Genomic DNA, 20,113 nt, shown 5'->3' with positions numbered 1-20,113 from the left:
CCCCAGCCACTCCGCGGCATGTGGGATCTTCCCAGACCGGGGCGCAAACCCATGTCCCCTGCATCGGCAGGTGGACTCCCAACCACTGCGCCACTAGGGAAGCCCAATAAATTACTTACTTTTTTGGTTTTTTTGGGTTTTTTTGGCGATACGCAGGCCTCTCACTGTTGTGGCCTCTCCCGTTGCAGAGCACAGGCTCTGGACGTGCAGGCTCAGCGGCCATGGCTCATGGGCCCAGCCGCTCCGCGGCATGTGGGATCTTCCCGGACAGGGGCACGAACCCGTGTCCCCTGCATCGGCAGGTGGACTCTCAACCATTGCGCCACCAGGGAAGCCCTCTATATATTTTATACATAGTAGATTGTATCTCTTAATCGCATATCCCTGTCTTGCCCCGCTTCCATTTCCCCACCAGTAATCACTGTTCTGTTTTTGTATCTGCAAGTCTGTTTCTGTTTTTGTTATTACATTCGTTTTATTTTTTAGATTCCACATATAAGTGATAACATAGAATATTTGTCTTTCTCTGTCTGACTTATTTCACTAAGTATAATTCTCACTTGGTCTGTCCACATTGTTGCAAATGGCAAAATTTCATTCCTTTTTATGGCTGAGTAATCTTATCCATTCATCAGTTGATGGACACTTAGGTTGCTTTCATATCTTAGCTATTGTAAATAATGCTGCTGTGAACATTGGGTTGCATTTATCTTTTTGAATTAGTGTTTTTGTTTTCTTCAGATATATATCCAGCTCTGGAATTGCAGGATCATATGGTAATTGTATTTTTAGTTTTTTGAGAAACCTCTATACTGTTTTCCATAGTGGCTGTACTAATTTACATTCCCACCAACAGTATACAAGTCTTCCTTCCCTCCACATCATTGCCAATATTTGTTCTTTGTAGACTTTTTGATGATAGCTATATTGACAGATGTGAGGTGATATCTCATTGTAGTTTTGATTTGCACTTCTCTAATAATTTGCAGTATTGAGCATCTTTTCATGTGCCTGTAGATCTGCATATCTCCTTTAGAAAAATGTCTATTCACATCTTCTGCCCATTTTTTAAGTCAGATTGCTTATTTTTTTGATATTGAGCTGTATGAGGTCTTTATATAACATTTTGGATATTAACGCCTTATCAGTAATATCATTTGCAAACTTTCCATTCAGTAGGTTGTCTTTCCGTTTTGTCAGTGGTTTCCTTTGCTGTATTAAAGATTTTAAGTTTAGTTAGTTCCCATTTGTTTACTTCTGCTTTCATTTCCTTTGCTTTAGGAGACAAATCCAAAAAATATTGCAGTGATTTATGTCAAAGAGTATTCTGCCTTTGTTTTTTTCTAGTAGTTTTTTGGTATGCAGTCTTACATTTAGGTTAATCTATTTTGAGTTTATTTTTGTATACAGTGTTAGAGTATGTTCTAATTTCATTCTTTTACATGTAGCTGTCCAGTTTTCCCAGCACCATTCATTGAAGAGACTGTCTTTTCTCCACTGTATATTCTTGCCTCCTTTGTCATAGGTTAATTAACCATAAGTGCATGGGTTTCTTTCCGGGCCCTCTATTCTGTTCCATTGATCTATGTGTCTGTTTCTGTGCCGGTACCATACTGTTTTGATGACTGTAGCTTTGTAGTATAGTCTGAAGACAGGGCTCATGATTCCTCCTGCTCTGTTCTTTCTCAAGATTGCTTTGGCACTTTGGGGTCTTTTGTAGTTCCATATAAATTTTAGGATTATTTGTTCTAGTTCTGTGGAAAATGCCTTGGGTTGTTTGACAGAGATTGCAATGAATCTGTAGATTGCTTTGGGTAGTATGGACATTTTGATGATTTTAATTATTCTAATCCATGAGCACAGACTATCTTTCCGTTTTTTTTGTATTGTCTTCAGTTTCCTTCATCAGTGTTTTATAGTTTTCAGAGTGTAGGTCTTTTACCTCCTTGGTTAAGTTTATTCCTGGGTATTTTGTTTTTTGGTTTTTTGGTATTTTGTTTTTGATGTGATTTGAAATGAACAGTTTCTTGTCTTTTCTTTTAGTATTTTAAATATTTCAATTACTTACATTCCCCCATGTTTAAACTACCCTGAGAAATCCTCAGCGTGGCTGAATGAGAAATCTACATACTTGAGATTTCCAAGCTTTAAGTCTGGCTCTGATAAAAATGGTTCTTTGGCTCTGTCTTGGTCTTTCCCCTTTCCTCCTACTCCTGCCTTTTTTTTTCTGTTTCAGTTTCCATTTTAATGGATAAAATTGTCTCACTTCACCCTCAATTCTGATCAATATTATCCAATCTCTAAGTGTTAGAATCTACTTTGCTTTTTGTTGGTCCTAGGGCCAAAGAGTAGCAGCGCTAACTCTTGTATCTACTGAAATCCCTATTTTGTAAATTACAAGATTTTTGTTGATTATATAGAGTATTTTTCTAAACTACAGCTCTGTAAATTATTGGCCTGTTTTTATTACAAACCTGTTACTTGAAAAAAAATTTTTTTATAACAGTGTTGTTTTGGTGATACGATGGTCTGTAACATGTGGCCTAGCAAAGGATATAAATCTAGAAAGAAAAATTATGGTTGGCATTGATTTTAAGTCTGTGCACTCTAAGAGAGCACAAATCCGAAATTGTTTAAATACTAAATATTTACTTAAAGAAAAACAAGAAACCATTCAAAAATGGAATTAATTTAAATTGTGAATTTGCCTCAGTTAAAAGCTGATGGTTTTTTGTGTATTCTTTGTAAAATTAAGAAAATGGAAGTTCTACTGTCCACATCACAATTCTCTTGTGTTGCATTTTAAAGTAAAACACACATACAACATACACATTTGGAATGAGGCCAGATTTAGACTCTGGGGCATACTGTTCTGTACCTTAAATTACAATCAGATGTATTTTAGCACAGATCAAATTTTCAGTCTGAAGTTGGTGAGAAGCCTAATTATTTGACCAGGTTACTATTTATGTAAACCATTCTATGGCTGGCTGTGGTTAATCCACAGCTGGCAGAATGCTAGCTCTGGGAGGTTTTTATTTCATGCTGAAACAGTTTGGGGAGAAACAGGGGGAGGGGGGAGCTTTAAACTCTCCTCATCAAATGAAAGACTAAAAGGCAAGTACATACATATTACTATGGAGACAAGATGCTATAGAAACTGTTCATTTTAATTCTCCAAGTGACATAAATAGCAAAGCAGCTTGGATGCTCATAGTTTGCAAGTGACATGGTATTTGGTTTAAAAAGTAAGATGAAAACATTAAATGATGTTACCTAAGACTAAGACTTGTTTCCTTTTAGAACAGTTGAATATTGGTAAAGAATTAATGGTTTAGAATTTTTAAATGATGAGAAAATTTTATGTTACTGTGATAGGAAAACGTTTTTATTAGAATTTCATTAGCAGTACTTTAGTAAGAGACAATTATAGTATAAAATTCTCTTAATATTTCAGAATTTGTAAGCGCAAGAAACCCTTCAAAGGTGGATCCCAGTACACATGACTCCTGCCAGAAAATTAATTTTTTAGTGTTCTTTTAATATTCATTTTGAAGTTTGAAAATAATAGAAAAATAATCCTGTTTCTCTTTAAACTCTTTTAGTTTGCAAGATAGAAGTGGTTAGTCCCTCAGTTATAAGTGAATATTTCAATAGCTCTTTTGTAACTTTTAAAAGAAGTTTCCTTTACACTTTGATGGTTATTTCTAACATAAGGTAGCTCTTCTCCTCCCCGTTTCCCTACTTCCTCTGGTTCCTTGCTCTAATTATCCTCCCTCTCTTGCTTCTTCATTCTTCTGTTTCTCCAGTAGATCCTTCATTGAAGAGCAGAAGTGCTTAAACTTTCCCTGTTCTTAAAAACAACTCTCCTACTCCCCTTCTGCCACTAAAATTATCTTTTTGCTCTTTTCTTCTCTGTTATCTACTAAAACTAGGGTAATTATCTCTGGAGTCACTTGAATTCAAACTCCATCACACATAAGCTGTAGGATCTGGGAAACCTTTCTTAACTTTCCTATCTTGCCTTCTTTATTCATAAAAAGAGAATAATAACGGTATCCACCTCATAGGTTTATGTAAGGAAAAAATGATAACTAAGTTGATATACATAGAGCTTTTAGTATAGTGCCTGGATTGTAAGAATTGCTCAGTGAATTTTAGATGATTCTATTATTATTCACAGATAAAACTCCCCAAATAATTTATCTTTACCCTTACTGTCTCACCATTCTTTTTTTAAACAACTATCTGTTTTTACCTTCATACCTTAAGTACTTTCTCCTAACCATCAAATCCTGTGATTTTGGCTCAGTCCTTTCCTCTCTACCCATTGATAGCTTCGGTGCTTTTAAGTATCTTCTTAAAGTTTCCCTTGTTGGGTTTCTCTGTCATGGCTTCTGTTCTTCTTGTGTGCCTTCCTCTTGTACTCTACTTTTTTCCTTTCCTCTGTCCCCTGATTTTGGTTCTCCTCTATTCTGTCCTTTGCTCTCTTCTTTTTCTACCTTTTCTTTCTTGGTAATTACAACTCCTCTTTTACCATCACCTTCTTCCATGGTCTTTCTCCTGAGTCCAGCTTTCTGATATATTTGGAAGTCCCTTAACACCTCAAATGTAGTATGACCACAACTCAACACTCTCTTTGACGTCTAAGCCAGGTCTTGTTCTGTATTTTTCTATTTTTTTCCCTTTGTTTTTTTGTTTTTTGGCCATGCCACGCAGCATGTGGCATCTTAGTTCCCCGACCAGGGATCAAACCTGTGCCCCCTGCATTGGAAGCGCAGAGTCCTAACCACTGGACCACCAGGGAATTCCTGGATTTTTCTATTTCTATTAATAGTAGAGCCAGATTCAAAATCTTAGTAATCTTTTAACTCTTTTTTCTTTGTCTCCCACATCTTAAACAATTGCTAAGTCCAGTATGTAATACTCCCAGTATGATTTCCTTTTACAAGGCCGAAAGCAGGCTTTTATTGACTGTTGCTGTCCAGAGTAACCTTCCCTTGAATTCTCCTATTAAGCTTGTTATTCCTTTCTTTCAAGGAAAACTTCATTACCCTTCATTCATCCCCACTCCACCTAATAGACTCCTGAACTGCCACTCAAGGCCCTTCGTGTTCTTAACTCAGCTGGGCTTTCAGACTTTTATCTTCTTTTGCCCTTTGTGTACTCCTTCATTTCCTTGCGCATCATCCAAACCAGATTTCTATATAAGCATGCATGTCTTTGCTTATACTTTCTTGCATCTAGAAAGAGTAAATATATATTTTAAAAGACTTACTAATGTTTAAGATACAGATAAATAGTATTTTTAAATATAGCTTTCCTGACAATAAGAATCCAAACTGTTTGTAAGAAGCTGTAAGGATCTAATCTGCCTTCATTACTATTTCTCTGATTTAAAAGTAATTATTGTCCTGAATGAGACCTTTCAAATATTTTTTCTTATGTAGATTCCTAGAATTCTTTCAGTATTGAATATACACATCTAATATGGAATAAATAATGTCTTATTCTCTAATGTAATGGCATATATCAAGCATATAGTACTCATGTGATAAACTTTTCTCCTAATCAAATTCTTTTTTCTGCTTTGCATTTTATAATTGTATTTTTAATGTTTACATTATATAGGCTTTTGTATTTTGTATAGGTTTCTTTTATTCTCACTGAGAGTGACTCTGTGGAGATAGCATTTCTAATTTCCCTTCCTTTTTTTCTTTATCCAGGGTTTTTTTCTCACAGTTTCCCCAGAGTCAGTTTTAAAAGTGGCTCACCATGCTTCTGAAAACAACAGAATTTTCACTTTGAATCTGTCAGCACCATTTATTAGTCAGTTCTACAAGGAATCATTGATGAAAGTTATGCCTTATGTTGACATACTCTTTGGAAATGAGACGGTGAGTAATTTTTTTTTTAAAGTACCTGGTTGTTTTGGTTTCTTTTTGTGTATAGGTTGTGTATATGTTTAGAAATATATAAATAAAAACTGTACTTGAGAATTAAGTAAAACTGCCTCAGTTTGGACAACTCTAACTCAGTATTTTTAGTATTTCCTTCAGAATATACTAATTTCTTACACAGTAAAAAATTAGTCTTTTAAAGGATTAGGTTATTCAGGTTTATTTACTACATATATTTACATGTAGTAAAATTCACTCTTCTTATACATTTCTGTGAGCTTTTGCAAATGCATACCTGTCTTGTGACTGTGACCACAAGCAAGATAAAAAATATTTTCATCACATTTATCAGTCAACCCTTGCCCTCATCCTTAACCCTTAACATCAACCTTAAATGACCTTAATTAAAAAGAAAATGAGGAGGAGCCTTAACAAAAATATAAAGCATTGGAGAGCACACAGAAAACTCTTTAATAAGAGCTCACATTTGTAAAACATATGTAAAAAAGATGGAAAGCATTTATAGAACCAGGGAACAATGCTAAAAGTTTGGCAGAGACATTGAAGAATAGAAAAGAATAGAGGCCCAAGAATAATTAGGTTTGCAGAAAATGCTGATGATATCAAAATGGTCTTCATTGTTTAAAAAAACTCCAAAAGTACAGTCAACAGAAAAAGTAATTGGACTTCATCAAAATTAAAAACTTTTGTGCATCAAAGGACACTATCAGGAAAGTGAAAAGACAACCCATGGATGGTAGAAAATATTTGCAAATAATGTATCGGTTCAGGGATTAGTATCCAGAATATATATCTTAACAACTCAAATACATCTCAACAAGAAGAAAACAACCTAATCTAAAAATGGTCAAAGGACTTAAATAAATATTTCTTCAAAGAAGATATATCAATACAAAGGGCCAATAAGCATGTGAAAAGATGCTCACCATCAGTAATCATTAGAGAAATGCTTATGAAACCAAAGTAAGATATTACTTGACACCCAGTAGGATGGCTGTTTTCAAAATTAAAAAATGATAAATAACAAGTACTGGCAAGGATGTGGAGAAATGGGAACTCTTGTGCATAGCTGCTGGGAATGTAAAATGGTGCAGCTGCTGTGGAAAACAATTTGGTGGTTGTTCATAAAGTTAAAAAGAGAATTATTACCATATGATCCAGCAATCCCACTTCTAGGTATAACCAAAAAACCTTCAAAGCAGGGATTCAAATGCTTTTACACCAATGTTTAGCAGCATTATTCACAATAGCCACAAGTTGGAAACAAACCAAATGTTCTTCAACAGATGAATAGATAAATAAATCTGGTATATACATACAATGGAATATTATTCAGCCTTTAAAAGGAATGAATTCTGATACATGGTACAATATGAATGAATCTTGAAAACATTATGTTAAGTGAAATAAGGCAGATACAAGCAGACACCTATTGGGTTTTCCTGTAAGGATTCCTCTGAAATGAAGTATCTGGAATAGAAAAACTCATAAAGAAGGACAGCAGAATAGTGGTTACTAGGCACTGGGGGAAAAGGGGAGTTGGGAGTTATTTAATGAGTACAAAGCTTCTATTTGGGATGAAAAAAAGTTCTGGAAATGGATAGTGGTGATGATTGCACAACATTGTGAATATATTTAATGTCAGTGAATTTAACACTTAAAATTGTTAAAGTGGTAAAATTTTACTTTATGTATATTTTACCGCAATTTTAAAAATTGATTGATTCTACAAATTGGTAAAGTTTGACTAGAACTTAGTACTGTGTAGATTATTAAAGAAATTATTTTTCCCTACCTAGAAGAGGAAGTAGTAAAATTACAACCTACTACATGGTTGTTACAAGTCATGTCAGGATAACTTTTTACTTTTTTTGTATGATTGCTATTCATATGAATTCAACAGATACGTAGTACCTATTATGGCAGACCAATAAACAGTAGATGTATAATATATTTGAGATGGTTTGTCATAATATGGATTATAGAATAATAAATATTGGATACAGGGCAATTAGATATATTTGATAGTTTACTGAACCAGTCTCAAAAAGTCCTCCGATAAATTAATAGATTTCTAGTGATATGCTTCAGTGTTTGCTCAAGTAAACTATCAGTGATTCAGATAAAGCTGTATTTGTAGATAAGGCGAACGCACAGAATGTAAATAATGCAACACGTTAATAGATACCAACTAAATTGAATGTCAAAATGAGACTTTAAACAATTTTAATAGTTTGGATATACCAGTTAAGTGATGAAATTTAATGAGGATAAATAAAAATGATACCATATTTGATTATAAAAAAGCAAATATGTTATTATGAGCTTTATCTCTTTAATCTCATATTTCATTGTTCTCCTTGAATACTCAAGTAATAATAAACTATCTTCAGTTCTCTAGGGAAACAAGGGACATTTCACTTCTAAATTGCAATGAAGTGTGATATATATTTCTCAGGGAATATATACAGGATTGCTTTGTCCTTCTCCCCCTCTTTCTCCCTCAAAAGAAAAAAACAAAAAAAAAGAAAAAAACAAATCTACTGTGCTTAATATAAATTCTCAATATGTCAGCACTTAGCTAAAACCAAACACACTTGACTCTTATTTTCTACCTAGTGCCACTTTCCTTTTCATGTGTACTACTAATGATGTTTTAAAGCTTTTCTGATAACCTCAGAAAGTATATTTTAAAAAAGAAGAACTTGTCCACCAAGGCTATCTCTTCACAGATAATGAAGCACAGTGATCCTTGTGAGACAAGAAATAAATGGGATGAGCCCTATGATTAACCCAACTTACCACTTGAAGAGAATTTCTAGGCCATTGCACAGAGGAGAACCCACGTAGAGCTTGGCAGTCTCTTTGAATTGAAAAGATGGAGCTGGAAGTTCAGGAAATCTAACAGCTAGCCGGCTGGAGTTTGCAATTCATAGCACCCAAAAGGAAAGAGCTGCATAGAGAGAGAACACAGGAGATTTGCAGAGTCCCACCCAAGTCTTTCAGCTGTGAGGAAACTAATGAAGACTAGGAAAAGAACCACCTGAGAAGATACTAGCAAATAATCTTCAGAGTGCACAGAGAACCTGTAACCATTCTTACTCTACTAGCTAGAGTAGAGAACCTCATAATTCATGAGCTTCAGAGTACTTAAAACACCATTGGGGCAAAATTAGTCTAGAGTGAGGCTCCTTTTGTCCCTCCTAACAATATTATCCTAATATGCATACAGTGCCTTGTATTGGGTTAAAGAAATTCCCTTCTATTCTTAGTAATCTGAGGGCTTTTTTTCTGGAATGGATGTTGGATTTTGACATTTTCCCCCCGTGATTTTAGCAAATTCAATCCAGTAATAGGATAATTCATCATGACCAGGACTCTGGGGTTGGTTTACCAATCAATATAATTCACCTTTGTAAAAATAAAAAACATCACCATCTTAATAGACACAGAAAAAAACCTGTGTCAGAATCCAACATCCATTCCTGATAAAAAGCCCTCAGAGTACTAATAGAATGGAACTTCTTCAACCCAATATAGGACATCCACAAAAAGTGTACAGCTAATATCATACTTAATGATTAAAAACTGAATACTTTCCTCTCAGATCAGGGACAAAGCAAGGATGTAAATGAAACAACATACCAAAGGTTGGAAGCTTTCCCAAGATCAGGAACAGGACAAGGATGTCTACTCTTTCCACTTTTATTCAGCATTGTACTGGAGGTTCTAGTCAGTGCTAATAAGGTATGAAAATCATCGAGATTAGAAAGGAAGAAGAAAAACTGTCTCTGTTACTAAACACCATGATCATCTTTGTAGAAAAATCCTTTGAAATCTACAAAGAGCAATTACAAATAAAAATGAGTTTAGCAAAGTTGTGGGATACAAGATAAACACACAAAAACCAGTTGTATTTCTATATAGTAGCAGCAAACATGCAGAAATTGAAATTTAAAATTACTATTTCCATTACTATGAAAAGATATAACATACTTTGGGATAAATCTAATAAAAGATATACAAAACCTGTATACTGAACACTATAAAACATTGTTGAGAATAATTAAAGAACTAAGTAAATGGAGAGAGAGGGCATGTGCATGGATTTTAACTCTATTGTGAAGATGTCAGGTCTCAAATTGGTCTTTGGATTCAACATAATTTAAAATTCCAACAGGTTTTTTGTTTGTTCATTTTCTAGAAGTCAACAAGCATATTCTAAAATTAATATGGAAAAACACTGGACTAAAATAGTCAAACCAACTTTGAAAAAAAAAATCAGAGGACCTACACTACATGGCGTCAGGACTTATAAAGCTACAGTAGTCAATACAGTGTGGCAGTGCCCTAAAGGTAGGCAAATAGATCCATGGAACAGAGGAGATAGTACAGAAATAGACCAACTGTTAATTCTTTAACAAAATTTCAGTAGCGATTCTGTAAATAATAGTCTTTTTAACAAATTATGCTATAGCAATTGAATATCCATATCCAAAAAAGCAAAACTTCAGCCCATACAACATGCAACAACTATTCAGGTGTCCAACTTTAAAAAGTATGACCATACAAGATATTTGCACAAGCTGCTAGAACTGTCATACACTGGTGAGAATGCAAAATGGTACAACTACTTTGAAAAATAGTTTTCCAGTTTCTTACAAAGTTATATATAACCCACCATATGACCTAGTTGTCCCCCCGCAAGAGAAATGAAAGTATATGTACATATAAACACACAAATGCTTGTAGGAACTTTTATTTGTAATATCCAAAGTCTAGAAGCAACTCAGTGTCCGTCAACTGGTGACGGGATAAGCAAACTGTGGTATATCTATACGCTAGAATACTAGTCCATAAAAGAAATGAAGTATTTATATATGCACCAACATGGATGAATGTCAGAAGATTTATACTGAGTGAAAGTTGAGCCTCCAGACAAAAAGTACATTCTGTGTAACTCCATTTAAATTAAATTCTTGAGAATTCAAACTGTAGTGACAGAAAGCAGATTCATGGTTGCCTGGGAAGGAGTTGTGCTGTGAGGCAGTGATCACAAATGGACGTAACAAAACTTTTGGACGTAATGAATGTGTTCCTTATCTTGATTGTGGCTGTAGTTTCAGGACTTTATGCATGTGTCAAAACTTATCTAATTAGATACTTTAATTTGTGCAGATCATTATATGTGAATTATACCTTATAAAGCTTTTTTGAAAGAATACGTACTGTGTGATTCCATTTACATAAGTTTAAAAATGGGGAAAATTTGGGCTTCCCTGGTGGCGCAGTGCTTGGGAGTCCGCCTGCCGATGCAGGAGACACGGGTTCGTGCCCCGTTTCGGGAGGATCCCGCATGCCGCGGAGCGGCTGGGCCCGTGAGCCGTGGCCGCTGAGCCTGCGCGTCCGGAGCCTGTGCTCCGCAAATGGGAGAGGCCACAACAGTGAGAGGCCCGCATAACGCAAGGAAAAAAAAAAAAAAAAATGGGGGAAATTAGAGTTCATATAAAAAGCTCTAAAGAACCAATGTTAAATGAAGACATGAGGGACTTCCCTGGTGGTCCATAGAAAGTACTACTGACCTGTGAAAACCACAGGGGGTTGGGTTGCCACCTCTAAAGGCAATAAAAATTCTGCATATAATTTATAGTCGGCTCCCTGTACTTGTGGTTCCACTGCACCTGAGGTTCCAACCAACGGCAGATCCTGTAGTTCTGTAGTATTTACTGTTGAAAAAAATCTGCATATAAGTGGACACGTGCAGTTCAAACTGGTGTTGTTCAAAGGTCAACTGTGCTCAGTTTTTGTTAGGTAGTGTTGAAGGTGTTCTTAGCAGTATTGATATTATTCCTCTCTTAAGTTTCACTTAACTAACTTGCTTGAATAACATGTACTCTCCATTCCCTTGATAAAACATAATAAGTAGTGCCAAGTGAATAAGGAAAAACTATTACGCTATTAGGCTGTTCTCTGATAGACCAACTTCTCTTCCTACAAATTTGCTTTTAATGATTATAAAATCTGATAAAATAGAATAGAGTGCAAATAGAGTGAGAATTAGTTTAATGAATTAAGTTTGGGTACAAAACTCAGTAAAGACAAATTTCTTTAAAAAGTTGTTCTTGAATTAGGTGTGGGCATGAAAAGTTTTAAAGATTAAAGGAAGAAGAAACTATAAATATCTGCACTCAGGAGTACTCCATAGAAGTCTTCAAGTTTTGACTCTCCTTTAAAGAAACTAAAAGTGAAATTCATAAACCATGAATTACGGATCTGATTCTATAAGAAAGGCTCTAGAATATCAGTCAGCATACACACATTAAAAGTCTTGACCCTACTTTAAATATTAGCAAATGATATATCATTATATATTAATAAAGTGTTTATAAACTTTTTAAACTAAATTTTAAAAATTTAATCAATTTGCTGATTTGTTAGCTAACTACTGTTCCTTCCATTTCCTTATACGTAAAGTGACGGATTTGTGTAGAAATACTAGAAGATCTTTTAAATTTTTTTGTTAGAGCCTAAAAATGTTTTTTACAAAAACTGTGGATTCATTTTTCTCAGATGTTCTAATAGTAACACTGACCAATTTTACTATAAATCAGCAAGTTCTTGTTCTGAAATCTAGAATAATATAATCCCAAACATTAATTTTAGATAGTTATTCTTTTTTTTTTTAATATCCAGCTCTTTTTTTTTTTAGATGTTGGGGATAGGAGTTTAGTAATTTATTTATTTATTTTTGCTGTGTTGGGTCTTCATTTCAGTGCAAGGGCTTTCTCTAGTTGTGGCAAGCGGGGGCCACTCTTCATCGCGGTGTGCCAGCCTCTCACTATCGCGGCCTCTCTTGTTGTAGAGCACAAGCTCCAGACGTGCAGGCTCAGTAGTTGTGGCTCATGGGCCTAGTCGCTCCGCGGCATGTGGGATCTTCCCAGACCAGGGCTCGAACCCGTGTCCCCTGCATTAGCAGGCAGATTCTTAACCACTGCGCCACCAGGGAAGCCCGATAGTTATTCTTTGCATTGTTAACAGGCTCAACTGTAATGCCTTACAAGCTAGATTTTTTTTTTTTCTCTTCTTTCACCCCTACTGTTTCTTTTCTCTGTTTGATTTGCCCAGGGAAAAGGGTATTCTTCTCTAAGGAATATCTGAAAATATTTGGTTGAGCTCATTCTGAAACAAAATAGGAGTATTCACAGGAATACCGATACTCCATTAATATGATAAAAACAAAGTATAAATTATTAACTGATGTAATTTACTTTTTCTTTTATCACAGTAAAAAATATATAACAAAATTTACTATTTTTGAGTGTATAATTCATCGGCTTTAAGTACACTGACAGTGTTGTGCAACCATCACCACTGTCTATTCACAGAACTTTTTTATCTTTCCAAAACAGTAGCTTTGTACCCATTCAACAATAACTGCTAATTCCCCTTTTCCCCCAGTGCCTGATAACCACTGTTTTACTAGCTTTCTCTATGAATTTGCCTATTCTGGGTACCTCAAAAAGTAGCATCACACAGTAGTTGTCTGTCTGGCTTATTTCGCTGAAGATAATGTTTTGAAGGTTCATCCATGTTGTAGCATGTATCAGAGTTGCCCCTTTGTAAATCCATTCATCCATTGATGGATATTCAGTTTGTTTTTACCTTTGACTTTTGTTAATAATGCTGCTGCTGCTGGTATACAAATATCTGTTCAAGTCCCTGCTTTCAGGTTTTTTGGGTATGTAGAAGTGGAATTGCTGGATCATATGGTAATAATCCTCTTTTTAACTTTTTGAGGAACCACCAAATTGTTTTCTACAGCAGCTGCACCATTTTACAATTCCCGCCAGCAATGCACAAGGGTTCCTATTTCTCTACATCCTTGCTAACACTTGCTATTTTCCATTTTTTTGGCAATAACCATCCTAAGGGGTGTAATGTAGCATCTCATTCTGATTTTGATTTGTGTGACTTACTTTTAACTGAGATTCAAAAACGCATAGCGATAAATTTTCATGTTGGCTCAATTAAAAATTCTTGGTAACCTGTTAAATTGCATTTTATACTTTTAAACTACACATCTGAATTTATTGGTTGTCCTTGTTAAGGTAGTTTTGAAACTACCATAATATATAAATTATTTAAATGTTACATTGTATTTTTAATTTCTTTCTGACATCTTCAAAGTTTAAAGCATTTCCCTTCTGCGACAACCATTTGTTACCTAGACTCAGCTTAAAAAAGGACATTCTACATGCAGGTAATTATATTCATTGATGCCTGCTAATGCAGTCTGCTTTGTAGTCATAATCTAGCAGTACATGACTAAAAAACTTGATTATTCTTGTTTTTCATTTTTATTAACTTAACTTTTTTTGAATAGTGTCATCTTGCAAATGGTTCTTAAGAGTAATACTTTTCAAGGCTCCATAATGACTAGATAATTAACCTGCCAGGATTAAGTACACTCAACTTTGCTTCAGGATACTTAACTCTCAAACAAGGTCAATTATCTCATGATAATAACTGCTTTGTCAAGAGTTACCACTTAATTCCACAGTGAAACGTCACATTACCGGTACAATGCTATTTTAAGATAAAGTTTAAACAGTAAAATACAGCTTGAAAATTGGGCGGAAGAATTCAGTTTAATTATTTCATACGTATTAAGAATGTTACATTTTAGATAAAACTCTCCCACATAGACCTAGTGTTTGAATCCCACAGATGATTTCTGTTTATAAAGATTATGTTTATGATCTGTTTCATCCATCCTTCTGCTGGCATTATTCCCACATTGTACATTTTCTTGCAGGGAAATCCATTTTAAACCTATTGATCCTACAGAGGACTCAGTATGTTAAAAACCTCTAGTGCAGACTAGGAAAATTGAAATTACTGTCTCTTTCCTAAGCGATGATTTAACTTTTTAAAAAAATATCTACCTTATCAATGAATGAATTACAAAGCAATATACAAAATTCTGCAGTTTTTTTGTTGTTGTTTCTGTTGTGGCTGAGTAGCTGTTAAATCATATTAGTATAGTGATGTATAGCCAAAAACAGGAAAGCTACATGATGCATCGGGACATTCTGAAAGAAACGTATAATTGGCTTTAATTACTTGAATCCATGTTTTCTAAACCTGAGTAATGGCTGGGTCTCCTTATAAGTAAACCCTGATCATCTTTTTACTAAAGCAGATGGATTAGGTTAACTTTTTCTTCTTTTACATAGTTTGCTGGGAGAGGAGGGGGACATTTATTGATATTCATTGTTTACACTGTTAAATCCTTAATCTTTCGAATAGCCATTGATTCTTTTTAAAATAACATAAAAATTAATAATTGGAAAACAGAAATAGTGCTTTAATTGTAAATAACCTTTGGTAAACTCTGTCTTATCTGAAATAGTCTGTCAGTGTCTATACACAGATGTTATTTGCTGTTTCACTATGAAAATCTGTGTAAATCTTTAAATTATGTGCACCAAATATAATAAGTGCTATGAATGCATACATCTTCATCCAGATAGTCTCTCTTTAGTTAGGAGACTTACTGTTCTTTATAAAGGTATTATTTTTAATTATGGGAAAAACTTCCTTTCTCTCTCAAGTCTGTACATTTTATCCTCAGGGAATTCCTTTTTGAATTGTTACATCTTTTTGCTAAATGTAATTCCTTAGGATACATGATTTCCAAACATTTTCAGAGAGGCAGACTGTCACCAGATCCATATTCTGACAGTAGAAGAGATGGTCTTTTCTTTCCTCTTATCAAGGTGTTTCCAACATGAATGTGGGGAATAGGGCTATACCTAAAATGGTAATTCTACCCTTGTAATTATACAAAAGTGCCTAGTTTCTTCCAAGGAAAGATGGAAGTCACCTTCCTGAGACTCTTCTTAATAGATCTTTCCATTCCTCTCTCTTTACTATAAGCAAAGTGAGAGGAGCCTATGATACAGATAAAAATCTAAGGTTGTTATAAGATCAGTCCAGGAAAGTAGGAAATGATGTTTCAGAGAAGATACGTAACCCCTTCAAAAAAATTAAAACTTACGGTGCTCCTATAAAATTCTGATGTATTTTCTGCTAAGGATAATGAAATTTCAATTAAGATAGGGCTGTGGCATTGTAAGATTGCTGCTTATCTCCTGGATTCAACTTTCTCCTTTGGGTCTTTCTGATATATTTTACTCACCTGGAAAAAAAAAAATGAGATTCACTGTAGCACAAGGGAGTCTTCTAATGTCAGTGGCATGTTGTAAAGATGTGCTGTGAGAAGGATTTGGAAAGAGCCAAAGGCTATTTAACTATAAGCTTTGTGTGTCTCTTCCTTCCTTTCTACTTAACTCTCTCCTTTTCTCTTTCCTTTCTCTCAGTCCCCACCAACATACCCTTCCTTTCTTACTCCCTTCATCTCCCTCCCCTTACCAAGCTACATTGCCTCTAAAGATGAAAGGTTTTCAGATCATTCCCAAACTCATCATTGGTTAAAAAAAAAAAAAAAAACCCTGTAATTTGAAATGGTTTGAATTGCTATGGAGATAATATTTTATGCAGATGTCTTTCTGTGTTATTCAGTATTTCAATTACTCTTTTTATTTGAATGTTTTAGATACTGTACTATAAATTTGTGACTATTTTAGTATTATTTGTCTAGTATGCCATGATATAAAGGTAATGAGTTAATATTTAAACTTCCTATTTAATGAATTTAAAAATTTTCTTATTACTAAAATTATAATGAAATTGACTTATGCTTATAAAATATGACAGAAGAAGGATACCAGGACTATATTTAGAAAATCTGTTTTTTGACTCAGCTTGAATTTTTCTGTGCCTTTCTTCTTTGACATTAGGAGGATAATTGGCAAATTTTAAATAGGTTTTATAGATTAGTTAATAGTATTTTATCAACAGTAATTTCCTAGCTTAGATGATTCTAAAATAGTTATGTAAATGTCCACATTTGGAATGCTCCTAACCTCCTTTTTCTGATCCAGACCCAATCCAGGGTCTCAGTTATCATTTACTTACCATGTTTCCTTAGTTTCTTTAATCTGGAGCAATTTCTTAGTATTTCTTTGTCTGTTATGACTATTACACTTTTGAAAAGTACAGGCCAGTTATTTTGTATTGTATGGAAGGTCCTTTGATGTAGGATTAACTGATATTTTTTCATAATAATTTTTGACAAGAATACCTCAAAATGCTGTTGTCTTTTTTCATACATTATATCAAGATATCAGCTTGTCTCATTACTGATGATATTGACTTTGATCACTTGGTTAAGAAGATGTTGATTCAGTGTACGCACTTTAAAGTTACCATTTTTCCCTTTTAATTTAATTAATAATTATCTTGGGAAATATTTTCAAGAGATTATGTACATATTTTGTGTTTTCAATGTACTTTCACCCACTACTTTTAGCCTTCATTGATAATTCTTGCCTCCAGCACTTACTGTGTGTTTACCAAGTGGTGATATTTCTATTCCCATCATTTCTTCTACATTTTAAAAAATATTTATTTTTTTTATTATTATTTTCTTTTTTTTTTGGCTGCATTGGGTCTAGTTGTGGCACACGGCCTCTTCGTTGCAGTGCACAGACGTCTCTCTAGTTGTGGTGCTTGGGCTCCAGAGTGTGTGGGCTTTGTAGTTGCAGCATGTGGGCTCTCTAGTTGTGGCACCGGGCTCAGTAGTTGTGGTGTGTGGGCTTAGTTGCCCCACAGCACGTGGGATCTTAGTTCCGCAACCAGGCATCGAACAGGCGTCCCCTGCATTGCAAGACGGATTCTTAATCACCGGACCACCAGGAAAGTCCCTCTTACATTTATTAATTGGAATTCTGTGTAAGGAAGAAATGCTCCCTGTCCACTTTTTAATTTATTTGTCTATATCAGTATACTTTATGGATATTTATTCTATGGGCTATAATCCTTTTAAAATCATTAATTGTTTCTCCATTTATCTCAGTTTTGGCCATTAGGAGCTCCCTCATCTTGGCTCCTCTGTTCTTTTGACACGCCCTGATTAATTTTTTAGCACTTCTTTACTTTCTGGCACCACAAGTTGTTCCAAGTTCATATTGTATTTTTGCCTGTCTCAGCCCTGGAATCATCTGTTTCTTCGTAGAGTTCTGGTTCCTTGAAGACTGGTTTATTAGAAATTGTACTTAGAAACCAAGAGCTGGGAACTAGGTGTGCTCAGTGCTACTGGGTATCTTCTGGGCCCTCTCAGCAAATAGACCTAAGAAATATATGTGTGTATATGTATATACACACACACACACATACACACTTTTATATTTGTCTGTCTACCTACCTACCTAGCTATATTTGTATTAAAAATCATGAGGCTGAAAGGAAAACTCAGATTGCAATCCAGCATCACAAGGTTAAATCTAAACTTCCTTCTTTCCTTATTCATATTTCCTTTCCTTGGCAGTAAGACCTGGCTTTCATTATCTGCAATTTAATGACTCATTTGCTCAAATCTAAAATACCTATAGTTTCAGAATTGCAAAACCACCATTAGGAGAAGGTGAGTGTATTTTGTATGCAGGAGGGACATGAATTAGAGGCTAGAAGACGGACTGTGATAGACATCCTATAAAATATTACCCTTTGATCCCTTTCTACTTGTATTTGTGACCTCATGTAGTGTTCTCTTTTTGACTGTGGGGCTGGAGCTAGTAACTTATAACAAATAGAATATGGCAAAAGTGATGACATGTCATTTCCAAAACTAGATTACAAAAGTTCTATGACTTCTGTCTCATTTTCCCTCTCTTGCTCACTTTCTCTTGAAGCCCCCATTCTTTTGGGTTTTTTTTTAAGAGTTTTTGATGGTGGACCATTTTTCAAGTCTTTATTGAATTTGTTACAGTGTTGCTTCTGTTTTATGTTTTGATTTTTTGGCCCCGAGGCATGTGGGATCTTAGCTCCCTGACCAGGGATTAAACCCACACCCCTTGCATTGGAAGGTGAAGTCTTAACCACTGGACCACCAGGGAAGTCCCTGGAGCCTTCACTCTTGGGAAAGCAAGCTGCCGTGCTTTGAGTTACCCTAAAGAGAGACTCATATGTCAACAACTGATGTCCCCAAATCAGTAGCCAATGAGGACCTGAGAGTTACATGAATGAGCATAAATGAACTTGGAAGCAAATGTTCCCTTCATCAAACATAAGATGACTGCAGCCCTGGCCTATACTTTGTTAGCAGCCTTGTGAAATACCTTGATTAAGAGGCACCTAGCAAAACCATGCCTAGATTCCTGATGTGTAGAAACTGTGAGATAATAAATGTTTGTTGTTTTAACTCACTAAGTTTTGGAGTAATTTGTCATGCAATAATAGATAACTAATACTTGCTAAGAAAAACATATTTATGAACTAGAATTCAGTATTTGTGTACAGTTTTTTTGTAAGCATATGACACATTTACATGGTTCTAAACATAAGAACTATACAAAAAAATTTCCTCAGAAGTGTCCCAGGACCTCTTCTCTCTCTGCTTCTTTCTTCCTTTGTTTCTTCCCACCTACCCTGTAGATAATCTGACTCACATTCCTATATTTCTCTTAGCACAGATTACCAGCAGAATGTATATTTTTTCATATCTCCTTCTTTGTTACATGAAATATAGCACACTGTAGGTTCTCTTTGCACTTACTTTTTGTTTTTTGGGTTTTTTGTTTGTTTTGCTTAAATATATCTTAGAAATGTTTGTTTGTTTTGCTTAAATATATCTTAGAAGTCATTCCATAAAAGCTCATAGAGATCTTTCTCATCTTTTTCATAGCTGTATTTACCCAACTATGTGAATGTACCATAGTTTATTCAGTCACCCTCTTGTTATGGACATGTAGGTTATTTACAGTATTTTGCAGTTAAAAACAATCTTTCAATAAATAACCTTGTGCATGCATGTTTTTATGTTGTTAGAGGTATTTCTTCAGAGTAACTTCCTATAGGTGGGATTGTTGGGTCACAGAATAAGTGCATGTGTAGTTTTGTTAGATACTGCCAAATTCCTCTCCAAGAAAGACACAGCAGCAGTGTATGTGAATGTTTTCATTCCCAACAGCAGTATATGTGAATTTTTTTCTAATGGGTTATTTTAATGTTTGGATATTAACTATTCTTAAGGCACTGCCATCAAATAGAATTCATTAGAAGTGTCAAAT

The 20,113-nt window shown here is 34.8% G+C and overlaps 1 protein-coding gene and 1 non-coding gene across 5 annotated transcripts in view; one reads left to right on the top strand and one right to left on the bottom strand.

Moving 5' to 3' along the window:
* Positions 1 to 20,113, top strand: part of ADK (adenosine kinase) — a 509,882-nt gene that overhangs the window by 337,969 nt on the left and 151,800 nt on the right. For 3 of the 4 annotated variants that reach the window (XM_007467497.1, XM_007467498.1, XM_007467499.1), the window contains one exon: positions 5,727 to 5,897. The exons of the other annotated variant lie outside the window; for it this stretch is intronic. In XM_007467497.1, coding sequence (XP_007467559.1) covers positions 5,727 to 5,897 — 171 coding nt within the window. The remainder of the gene's footprint in view (positions 1 to 5,726; positions 5,898 to 20,113) is intronic. 4 annotated transcript variants of the gene reach the window in all.
* Positions 4,735 to 4,807, bottom strand: TRNAG-UCC (transfer RNA glycine (anticodon UCC)). Its single transcript has one exon. It is a non-coding gene; the product is annotated as a tRNA-Gly (tRNA).

The sequence above is a fragment of the Lipotes vexillifer genome, unplaced genomic scaffold (genome assembly GCF_000442215.2).
Source record: "Lipotes vexillifer unplaced genomic scaffold, Lipotes_vexillifer_v1.1 scaffold865, whole genome shotgun sequence".
Lineage (NCBI taxonomy): Eukaryota > Metazoa > Chordata > Mammalia > Artiodactyla > Lipotidae > Lipotes > Lipotes vexillifer.
The sequence above is the reverse complement of the archived record's forward strand: the minus strand, read 5'-3'. Positions and strand labels throughout refer to the sequence as shown.